This window comes from Chaetodon trifascialis, chromosome 17 (assembly GCF_039877785.1).
Source record: "Chaetodon trifascialis isolate fChaTrf1 chromosome 17, fChaTrf1.hap1, whole genome shotgun sequence".
NCBI lineage: Eukaryota > Metazoa > Chordata > Actinopteri > Chaetodontiformes > Chaetodontidae > Chaetodon > Chaetodon trifascialis.
This window is the reverse complement of record NC_092072.1, coordinates 17,608,207-17,620,530: the sequence shown is the minus strand read 5'-3', so window position 1 is coordinate 17,620,530 and position 12,324 is coordinate 17,608,207. Positions and strand designations below refer to the sequence as shown.

General features: G+C 43.6%; 1 protein-coding gene across 1 annotated transcript in view; it reads left to right on the top strand.

Annotated features, from left to right (window-relative positions):
• The window catches only part of adcy2b (adenylate cyclase 2b (brain)), a 43,625-nt gene that overhangs the window by 11,091 nt on the left and 20,210 nt on the right, over positions 1–12,324 (top strand). The window contains exons 3-9 of the mRNA XM_070984359.1: positions 2,472–2,633; positions 3,510–3,659; positions 6,225–6,373; positions 7,848–7,959; positions 9,231–9,358; positions 10,338–10,496; positions 11,552–11,684. Of these exons, the coding sequence (XP_070840460.1) occupies positions 2,472–2,633; positions 3,510–3,659; positions 6,225–6,373; positions 7,848–7,959; positions 9,231–9,358; positions 10,338–10,496; positions 11,552–11,684 (993 nt within the window). The remainder of the gene's footprint in view (positions 1–2,471; positions 2,634–3,509; positions 3,660–6,224; positions 6,374–7,847; positions 7,960–9,230; positions 9,359–10,337; positions 10,497–11,551; positions 11,685–12,324) is intronic.

The following is a 12,324-nucleotide window of genomic DNA, read 5'->3' as shown; positions in this document are numbered from 1 at the left end:
CCATCGACCACCTGTGAGAGCATAATCATTCTGCATTATTAATCACTCTCCTCTGTTCCTGTGACTCTTGCACTTATACTCCTATCTATCTATCTATCTATCTATCTATCTATCTATCTATCTATCTATCTATCTATCTATCTATCTATCTATCTATCTATCTATCTATCTATCTATCTATCTATCTATCTCCACTTTTTATGAAAAGAAAGAAAGAGAAACACTTATAGGAGCAGGGATTGGTGAAAACAGAACAGCTGGAATTACAGCCCGCTTTCAGTGGGCTGAATTGATTGTGATTACTGAGAGAACAACATGTCTGATGGATAACAGCAAAGGCCTGAGAAAGAGAGAGAGAGAGATAGAGTGGTGCTCTACTCGGCCTTTCACTTTCAACCCCTCCGCCCCAAACATGCACGCCAGTACACACACAAAAAAATATCTTTTCCGCGTACAGTAAAAACCACGTGTGTCACCATCTAGCTGCATTACCCTGTTATGTCTGGGCTTTATTCAATTTCTCCAAAGGCTACGACGCTTTCCAGAAGGCAGATTGAAGATGGCTGCAGCACCTGGTACCCCGGAATCAAGGCACACTGGTATATACGTGCAAAAGACGACAGTGTGTCTGCATCCAAAACCGCTGCCAAGCCGCTCACAAACGCTAAAGTGAGCAAAGAGCAAAGCATTTGTGATGCCGGGATTCTGCATATGTGTTTGGAAGCAAGTGAGCTGCTTCCGTCAGGAGGGCTGTGAGCTGGAAATGAGGGAGGGAGAGAAAAAAAAAAATCAACCAAGAAGCTGGGTGGTAGCGGCTCCCATCTGGAGGTGTTTGAGGGGGTATTAGGATTCAGACCGGAGTGGTGTGCAGATGGAGTGTGTCTGGCTGCCTGCGCAGCAGAGAGAAGCAGGTGACGCACCTGAAATTGGACTGCCAGTCTCGATTCCCACAGCCACCCTAACAGACCAGACGTCACACACTCTCCGCCCTCCATCCTCTGTTTTTTTTTTTTTTTTTCCCAGAGGTGGTAGCTCAGGGTTAGCAGTTGAAGGTTATGCCAAAATATCCAAGACCTTCATAACACCACATCTGCTCTGACGTCAGCATCGAGCTTCCCTATGTTGGTTCCCCTAGCAACAGAAAGTCTGAGCCTACACAAAACACCCCTCTCTCTCTCTCTCTCTCTCTCTCTCTCTCTCTCTCTCTCTCTCTCTCTCTCTCTCTCTCTCCTCTGTGTTCCGGTCTTCTGTTAGAAGAAACTCTGTCAACAAACACTCACTTATATCCAGTGTACTAGTCTCGATATCTGTGGAACCTATGTTTGCCCTTGATAACACACCACATGGACTCATAATATCTTTATAATGCATCTCTGTGCACAAATAATGTTTATGACACTGAGGTCATAAACACCATTAGTAGCATGCAAAGAGCTCTTCTTGGCTAGCACTCAAAGGAGGCAAAGGACTTTTCAATGAGCATATATTTTTGACATTTCACATGTATGATAACGTGGCTCATTGAGGCCCAGGTCCAAGCAAGATCAGTTTCTGTCTGCTTCTCGCTCTCTGTAGAGTCCTGTCTGCAGACCCACTCTCTGAACCTGAAAGACACAGGAAATAAACAGACAGGCAGGAAGGTCAGAGTTCATCTGGTGTCCCAGTTGAGACTGTGACCCACTCACGCTGGTGGCCACCATAACAGGAAGGGGTGGACTCACAGCAGGGGAAGTGGACAGAGACAAAGCAGGAGGTTAAGGCACAAGGTATCAATGAGCACCACAGTAGGAAACACACACCTAGCTCGACACACGCACGTTCACAGTCTGAGCAGATGGGAGGTCAGAGTGAGAGGCTTTGATGGAAACCTAGAAAATCAGATGACTGATTACAGTAACATGACACTCCATCTAAATGTGTTCCACAGTCCATCACTGATCTCAAGTGGTGAAATTCGAGCAGTCATCGTATTAGACTTCACTAATTGTGAGATTTTGCTTTGTTTTGTTTTCAAGGCAGTTTTTTTAGAATGCTGAGTGAGCGGCCCACTCATCTCTAAGCATTTATTGAGGATCAGCAGTTTAGCGTTGGATCTTGAAGAGTGGGCAGCCCAATTAACTCTTACAACTCTATTCTGTGTTCAAACAAAAAGCAGACAAAGAGTCAGGGAAACATGGATTTCTGGTGGGATTCAGTCGCAGCCATCTTTGTGATGCATATTTTGGTGTCGCTCTGGTCATTTTTGATGGATGACCACACATATTAACCCAGGTTGACCAATGATGCTGATATTTACTGTCCACTATGCACGCAATTCTGTAAACCATATGGCTGTTATCAAAGCTGAAGTATGATAAAGAAAGAGTGAATGAAAGAAATGTTGAAACTTATTTCAAAAGCGCTTTGATCTGATTCCTTTTAGACAAATCGGCCCCTTCACCTATCACCATCTTTCTGTTTCCTGTGTCCAGGTGTCCTTCTTCCTGTTCATCGTGTTTGTTGTCTACACCATGCTGCCTTTCTCCATGAGAGGGGCCATTATCGCCAGCGCCATCACCTGCTTCTCGCACACCGTCACCCTCAGCATCTGCCTGGCCTCCAAAGTCACAGAACTGGAACCTTTAGTCTGGCAGGTAAGACAGATAGTTGCTCATGTTGACTCTCAAACTGTTGAACACACAGCTCATCGCAGGACTGTTGAAATCCACGTTTTACCCAACTTCCTGCCTCTGCAGCTGATGTGGCAGAATGACTGCTGTGAGCTTCCCCTTTTGGTTTTCTGAAGGCCTGAATGATTTCTTAACAGGGTTCAGTTTCTCACAAACCAAATTGGTGAGGCTGCTCCCTGCACGGTTAAAAACGATGAGGTGCAACATTTTAAAAAGGACTGGCTTGTAAAACGATGAACCTGTCCTGTATCATCACGACACAGCACATTCAGCAAAGCCTCCAGAGTCAAATGAACTGCCTTTTAATGTACTCGGGGAGCAGCTCTTAAAACGCTGCCTCTAAATGAATGTACTCTTGGTACAGCGGCACAAAGAAAGTCTCACCACAAACCAGAAAACTCATTGTGCTTCTGTGAAGGCACCAAACAACAAACATCACAGAAACATGCTAGATAACGCTTCACAGAATTGCTTTTGCTTTGCATGAATGTCCGAGGCTCACACACACACACACACACACACGCACACACACACACACACACGCACGGTGGAAAAGCACACGAACAATAAAACATGCTGGACGACTTCATTGCCCTTGGATACAGCACCAGAGACAACCTATTGATATGCAAGGCTGCATTTTAAAGAGCTCAAGGTTGACATAGTGGTGTAAAAGTGCAGCCAAAGTGTGCGCACTGGCCTGCTTTTATGAGGTAATAATGTAGGCTTAAGTGGAAGGAGGGGAAAAGTACATGTACAGGCATATCTGCATCACTTCCTGACATTATCTTAATGCCCCGTTCTTTGTTCGTATACGTCTGCATGCGGTATATGTGCCAGATCTTAGCCAACGTGATCATCTTCACCTGTGGAAACCTGGCCGGGGCGTACCACAAGCACCTGATGGACCTGGCTCTCAAACAGACCTATCAAGACACCTGCAACTGCATCAAGTCCCCCATTAAACTGGAGTTTGAGAAGCACCAACAGGTACACACACACACACACACACACACACACACACACACACACACACACACACACACACACACAAGATAGACTTAAAATGAGCATGTGAATAAACACTTAATGTCAGCTCCTGTCAGCAGATTGCTGAGGATACATGTGACATCTGCTTTTACGCTGTTGAGTCAAATGTTTTCATGCAAGACTGCAAACAAGTTTGCATCACATTATCTTATTAAAGTCTCTGCATACTCAGTACAGCTACATTTTTTAGCTCCAGGAATGGCGAAGTCAGCCCTCTTCTTTGATCCATGACATTTTGTGCAGACATTTGTGGTCCCCAGAGGATATTCTCCAGTGTTTTTGTCTGATTCCCTGACTTTTCATGGAGCACTACAATGAAGCTGACATTTGTGGGTTCAAGTGAAATGTCTCAACGATGATTAGTTTCCTTTGAAATTTCGTACAGAGATTCATGCTCCCCTCAGAAAGAATTGTAATTGTATCAATGACTGCTCTTCTCGCGCCATCATCAGGATGAAATGTGTTTTATTTCCAATACAAACCTACAATACTAATGAGCTTCCCATCAGCTTCAGCTTTGTGTTTACTGATAGCAAATGTTAGCATGCTAACACGCTAAACTGCATAATACAATGAACATGGTAAGTGTTACTCATAGTGTCAGCACAGCCATCATGAGTATGTTAGCGTGCTGACGTTAGCACTTAGCTCAAAGCACACCCCAAATGAAATTCACACTTGTCCTGCTTCATGACCAAAATATGTCTCTTCTCAGTTTTGTCAGGGATGAAGAGTTTGTAAGTCGGTCATGTCTAAAGAGGCATTATGCAGTGACATTTGCTTGACATTAGCGTCTTTGCCCTGACATTAGCCATTCTCTCCAACCAGGGAAATGACACATAAAATTACACATTAATAACTGGTAGCCCACTCAGTGGGGATTCGCTGTGATTGTTATTATTATTATTAGTCTTTTAGCCATAAAATTTGAAGCGTTTCCTCACAAATGGTGAAAAACACAATTTATTATTAATACATCATTTAAAAATATGGCTGTTTAAATATTTTAAATACCTCATATTTACAATTTGCCATTATTATTTGCTATTATAAGTTATTTCTGCCATGTTATGTACATCATTTATCCTACAGGTGGGCAGAACAATCTCATGTGAAAAATATATTTGATTATCTGGCTTATTTTTCTTTTTAATGCCATTTCTAGCTGTAAAAAATGTATAGCCACAGGTCAGTTGCACACTGAATATTATATCTTGTACATAATAACAGAAAATATTTACCTGTAGCAACAATCTTCATGTTAAATATTCACTGACTTATGTATCTCTGCGTAGTGTGTGTGTGTGTGTGTGTGTGTGTGTGTGTGTGTGTGTGTGTGTGTGTGTGTGTGTGTGTGTGTGTGTGTGTGTGTGTGAAGAATCACGCAAATGCCAGTGCATAACTAAACAATGCCAAATCTCATTGAATAGCTGAATACAGATCACTTCAGTTCATTAATCAAACACATGATTAATAAAGCTACATCTCTTCAGGCTATTATACCCCCTCTGCACGCTCACAGTAGAGTGCTTCAGTGCTGAATGAGTAAATAAGTGAGGGTGGTGTGGGTTTCTATTTTTAGCGTATCCCCCCAACTCCTCTCTCTCCCCTTAATTTGCTGCTGTGTTTTAGGAAATGAGCTTGTGGTGTGTGAACATTGTAATGACCCTCTTTGCTGTGAGCCGCATTTATGAGTCACACCCCCTCAGGCAGCCATTCACTCTGTCGGATATGCACACACACACACACATGCACACACAGACGCACATCAAAATCACCCTTACAGAAACCTCCATCCAATGTAGATGGTGCAAAATTAAAAAACACAAAAACCGACAACATGCATGGTGACAGAGCAGCTATGGGCGATGGATGCTGCATTTTTCTTATTCCCCCAGATAGCTGGCCATATTAAAGATATTCCTAGTGCTGCTGAATATATGAACTTGAATATGTCAACTTCCTCAAACATCAGCAGCTAACATCAAACTTTGGTGTTTACATCTCAGAGTCAAGTGTAGCAGACTGAAGTAGAGATCAGTGAGGGAGGACAGCGCTTCACTACAAGGGGCTCAACATCAGAAATTGCTTATTTGCGAATCTGACGAGAATGATTCCTTTAAGTTTCACCTGCAGCATCACAGGATCACAGGACAGATTTACAGAACTCGCTCCATTGCTTTCCTCTACCTTGCTTCACATTTGAAAATGGAGAAAATTTCTCTGCTTCAATGTGTCGTCTGTAGTTGACTTTAGCCTCCTGTGCTCAGTGCAGAAAAATGAGCCGTGCTGATCCATCATTAAGGGCATGTATGAATCTATTTAGGAGGTTAAATATTAGCTGTGGACAACAATGGTTACATGCAGTATTAGAGAAGAGAACAGAAGAAAATCTACCACAGTATACTGTATTATATTGTGTTACTAGCATGTTAATGTGTCTGTATGCTCATTCATTTTTCTAATGGCTACATAGTTCATTGCCTTGTCTTTTTCTGTCTCCAGGAGCGCTTGCTGTTATCCTTACTGCCGGCTCACATAGCCCGGGTGATGAAAGCCGAGATCATCCAGAGGCTGCAGGGACCCAACTTTGGTCGAACTGAGAGCACCAACAACTTCCACAACCTCTATGTGCAGCGGCACACCAATGTCAGGTATGGCTCCTTCTCCTTTATCCATGTCTCCTTACAACAAAGGTTATTATTCTCTGCTCTCTTACCATCTGTAGCATCCTGCCCCCCCCCCCCCCCCCCGCCACCGCTCATCCCTCGTCTTCTTTTGTCCTCCCCTTTCTGCCTTCCTCTCACATTTGGATTGCCCCTATACTCTGTGCTCCTCTCATCCTCTATCATCTTCCTTTATTTCCTTTCTCCCCTGCACTGCATTTTCACTATCTTGTCTACATCCCATCTTCTTATCCCTTGCCATGGCCCAATTCAATTCAGACTTAATCCACCTCCATTGCGCCCTGAGATCACTTTGCCAAACGAAGAGGGGTCTATGTCCTCTGTTGTCGATGGCACCCTCCATATATATAGGTGAGGTTCAAAGACACAAATCCATGCTGACCATAAGAGCCTATCAATTGATTGTCCTCTAAAAACCTGTTTCCCATCATGCTGGAGCCTCACGGGAGAAACAACATCACCGTGCCCCTTTTTCATGGGCCTCAGGTGTGTGTGTGGGTGAGCGTGTGCATCCGTGTGTGTGTTTGCTCATGCTAATCTGCCTATTATCCTTCCAATAATAACAAATTCTCACATGGTCTAGCTCACAGTGAAGAGGGCAATCTCTCCTGAACAAAGAACTGACACCCAAGGACAGGTGGCATTGTGATTCTGCTGGGATCCTCCTACACTAGACAGCTAGTGGAGAGCCAAACACCAGAATCTGCCTCCACCGTCCTATCTGCAGCTGTAATAATTGGTTGTTGCTGTTGAGAAACAGGATAAATTGTGTGTTTTTATGCTCGTTCTAATAGCATCCCTTCTCTTTGGGAAACAGATTCTGAGATTCTGCAGAGTTGCAACCGTTCTGAGGTGCTGGAGACATCATGTATGAAGCACTGCTTGCATTCATGGTGAAACAGTTCCAAATCCTGTTTAAGATTAAAACTGTTTTATTCTGTGACTCAGATTTAAAGTGTAACCACTACAAGAACTATCATCATTTTGAGCATGAAGGGGCGCATAGAGGCCAACCAGTTTCCTCGCATGTAGGCAGCTTATGTGGCACCACACTGTATTTTATCTGTTAGGGCATCAAAGCGGGCACTTTATCATGTTTCATCTACCACAGGGGCATCCGAGAGAGCTGTTAAGCAGCTTTTTTTTGTTTTATTTGTTTTTGTTTGACATGGGGGCACCAGGGAGCGTTTGTCTTTGTAGTTTGTCAAGTGTAAATCCAAAGGCTTCCTCTGTAGTAAAATGCTTCCTCTGTTGACCCCAACACCAACTATAGTAAACGTGCTGCAAAACAACACTGCATACGAGCTCACTGGAAGCAATTACAAGTGCAACAAATACTGAAGTGCTCCATATCCACGTTATTCTCTTAATAAAATGACACAAATGAAACTTCCTGCCTCTCCTCATACAGTACAACTTCTACACTTCTTGCTTCCTGCAGCATTCTGTATGCCGACATTGTGGGCTTCACCAGGCTGGCCAGTGACTGCTCCCCAGGTGAACTTGTACACATGCTGAATGAACTCTTTGGCAAGTTTGACCAGATTGCAAAGGTAATTCATTTACATATCACATTTCACACACAGGGACACTCAGTGTGCGTCAGATGAAAACAATCACAGCAGAAACGGATGAGTAACGTGCCCTCAAACACACATAGTTGTTGTTGTATGTACAAAATAAGAGGATGGTGATGATAAGGTTCAGCTCTGAGAGGTACTTGCTAATGTCCACCATGAAGGTCAAATCACACACACACTTGCTATCACTGAGTTTCCACATCCGCTTTTCCTTCATCTCTATGAATTATTCCAGACAAACTGACACTTTGGAACATTTTTATTTGTCTGCTTCTAGCAGCTCTGCTGCAGCAACAAGGCTCTCCTTCACAAATAGCTGTTAGCTCGCTCACCACAAAACTTGCCAGCAGAACACTGTCTCTGTCAGAATGCGGTCTGTGAAAGCTGCTTGACGGGCATCCAAACTCGCCTGCTGCTCATTCAGTTTAGCATGTTTGTAGTGGTAATGACTCTTGAGATGAACCTTTTTCATCACAGTGAGCTCATCCCCAAAAGCCTCCCAAACTGTGCAAAACATGCACCATCAATACATTATAGTGAAATTACAGTATGACATTTTTGATTAAGAATTCACTACAATTGAATAAATGAAGCACATGAAGCATATAAAATAAAGTGGTCTGGTTCATGAGCAGTGCTTTCATTTAATGTAACCTGAAGTGCAGAATAATCAGTCTAATTTGAATAGTCTGCACAAATGGGCAGATTACAAAAGAACCAAGAAGAGACTACAAGTCTGTCTTGAGCTGTCAATCAGATGAAGTGTGGCCTTGAAATAGATGTTTTCTGCGTCCTGCGGCCAGTCTCGGCCTTCGCACCGTACCTTCCCGGAGCGCAGCGCTTGTTAACAGCTGCAGGTTGTAGCAGTGTGGGCTGGTCAGAGTGTATCTCGCAGTCTCTCGGGTGCTCTGCTTCGCGGGTCTAAACAGTTGAGTCAGGCTCTCTCAGCTTTGTGTCCAGCAGCTCTGTCTTTCCGCCTGACGAAGCTGTCGTTATATAAACTCGATGCAACGATGAGCTGTTACACATCCCACATGTGGAAGAAGAGCTAATGTGTTAGGTGTGTGGGCGTATGATTTTGGGCTTGATGGATGTGACTGTGTGTGTGCGTGAGGGCTTTGTGGAGGTGAGGAAGAGCACGAGAAACAGTATTGTATAAGTGAAATAGTTGACAGTTATTAAAGAGTTTGTTGGTAAGTGCACGCTCAATCCCCATTTCCCCTCTTTACGCCTCTATTTTTAAGGAAAACGAGTGCATGCGAATCAAGATCCTTGGAGATTGTTACTACTGTGTGTCCGGTCTGCCTGAGTCGCTGCCTCACCACGCCAGGAACTGCGTGAAGATGGGCTTGGATATGTGTGAGGCCATCAAGTAAAATACCAGATCTCTCTCTCTCTCTCTCTCTCTCTCTCTCTTTCTCCATCTTTGTCTCTCTCTCACACACGCATATACACACACATGCACAAAATGGAAACACAAACAAACACGTGCCTGTCAAACAGACTGAGCAGAAGGAATGCCAGACTTGATTTCAGCTCTGTTTGAACTCCAGAGCAAACACAATGTGAATTCAATATGATAAGCCTCCCAACTGAGCAAATACAAATTTCAAACAAATGAAAAAATATTCCCTCTCTGCTCATCTCTTTCTGTGCCTTTTACTCAGGCGTGAGCACACACACATTAGTTTTCTAGGCCAATGTGTTTGCTTGCCAGCGCTGACGTTTAACCACAGTTATATTAAAGACATCATCAAGTGTCGTCCACTTGTGACACGATGAGGCAGAGTCTGTATTTCACTGCGGTTGTGCAGTGTTTTCTGCTCTGGTTAGAATTAGATTCCAGAGGAAACACTGAATCATTTTGGCACATGTCACAAAATACATTGCTGATTACTGGCAGCATTAGTAATGGCAGTCTATAAATGGCTAAAAAGCACATTAATTTTTAAAAACTTCAACTTTTTGGTGGATATGCTTGATTAGCCAAGAAACAGCTCCAGCACGTGCTTCCCCATAGTCACATATTGTCATTCTTACATCTCTTTGCCAATAAATGAGACACAGTGTCTTAGTTGTAATGGGAACAACTTGAAAATGAGATGATCCAATCTCAAATATTTCATCCTGTTATAATAAATCTCTCTTATTTTTTGCTGTAGATGCATTCAGAGGTGTGATTTTAAGCTTTGTTCACATCCAGGCTAACTGTTTCCCCCTGCCTGCAGTCTTTATGCTAAGCACGGCTAACTGCGTCCCATCTCCTGCTCTGTACTCAACACTCTCAACAAGCACATTTCCGTTATAATTTTCCTTTAAAGATGACCTCTTCTGCCCTGTTCTCTCCACAGGAAGGTCCGCGATGCCACTGGAGTCGATATCAACATGCGCGTTGGCGTTCATTCTGGGAATGTCCTGTGTGGCGTGATCGGCCTCCGGAAGTGGCAGTATGACGTGTGGTCACATGACGTAACGCTAGCAAATCATATGGAGGCAGGAGGTGTGCCAGGGTAAGATATTACCAATACTTGAAAGAATGTTTGATCTCACTGAGGTTGCACTGCTGCTTTGCAGATCCTTAGAATTATTGTGTGGTTGGCAAACTGGAGGGATGTACCTGCAAGGTTGCCAGTTTTAGTTTGTAAACCAGACAGGAAGCTATGCTTTGGGATTTGACTAACACTTTCTGCTCTCTGTGATTAATGTTGACTTGCACTTTAGCAAGTTGGTGAATTCCCATCTGCTCCACTGCAGTTCCATGTGGCCTAAAGTAGAAGTGAGCAATTCCCGGTGGCCACATGTACAAGAGCATCATTATCTAGAGTTTCAGTGGAGAGCTAGTGTCTCAAAGAGGCTGAATTTTCACCTGCGTTTTCAATCCTTGGGTGTGGAATATGGTTCAGCATGAAATACCACAGAGCAGTACAACTTAAAAATATTCACATCAGTGTCAGTGTTCTAAAACCAGTGTTTGCTGAACCCCAGTAAACCACCCCCTTAAAACCAAATATGACATTACACCTGAGGGAACAACATATTGATGTGTTGCAACAGCACCAAGACCGAGCACAGTCAACACTGAATCATTTCTTCCTCGCCTCATTACCAACTTGCTTTACATTCGAAAATACACAAATTTACAGACTGACACGGAACATGAGATTCTACTCCATCCTAAACATTTTAGACAATTACAGCCACCTCATTTGACCACCAGCTCTATGCTTGTTATGTGGCCATTAGGTCTGCCATCCAAGCACTGTAACAAGCCATGGGGAAATGTGCTGGTGGTTATGTGCATGCTCACTGAAAATGAGCTCTCCAGTGTCACCGCATTGTCTCACTGGGCTGCTAATGGTTTGTCTCCTCTTATGCATGCTGAAAGATATCTGAAAAACACATATTCCTCCATCCCTCACTGTTTGGTAACAAACAAAGCCGAAAAAATGAGAACTGCAGGTTGGCGTATTATAAAGCCAGAAGGTAACTAATATATTTGATCAACCTGTTGATGGCTCTTAACCTCTCATGTCTGTCCTCTTATCCCTTCCTGTCTCATCTCCAGGAGGGTCCACATCTCTTCAGTGACGCTGGAGCACTTAAAGGGCTCCTATAAGGTGGAGCCTGGAGATGGACAGACCCGAGACTCCTACCTGAAAGAGCATGGAGTGGTCACCTTCCTGGTCATCAACCCCAAGGTCGGACACCATCATTTACAAAGTTCTATACATTCACATACAGTCAGAAAGAGCCACTGAAAAGTTTATTCTAACACAAGAAAGATGGGAAATGAACTGCATCTCTATGTGACGTTATAATGCATCCCAGCATAACAGCCCCACAGTGAATCCTAACTTAGCTCAGAATGTTTCAGCTTAGTTGCAGCTGTGTGTGTCAAAGAGCTGTTTATTCAACGGTCTTTCTGTTGTCCAACCCCTCTCCCTAACCCTGGAAAAACGTGTCGCCATCACTTCATTTCGATTCGCCGAAAAATGTCTATTTTTCTATCACGAAAAGTTGTAGAGATGCAGGGCAGTAAACACACTCGCTCTTTGCCGCGGCGCTAACTGCTTATATGAGTTTTGGGTCGCGATGATATAATGAGCCTGGATGCAAAACTATGAGGGTCTATTTTCAGCACCACAGCTTTCCAAACATTTCAACATGCAGGGCAGGTTTACACAAAAAAAAATCCCACGCCATCCTTCCATCCTGCCTGGAGCGCAGTGGGCCGCTAAACAACTCTGACAATGTCAAGTATGGAATCAAATAATATTAGATTTACTCTCATGCTGGCAAATAATATTAGCGCGTCGTGAACCAATGACGGTATGTTAT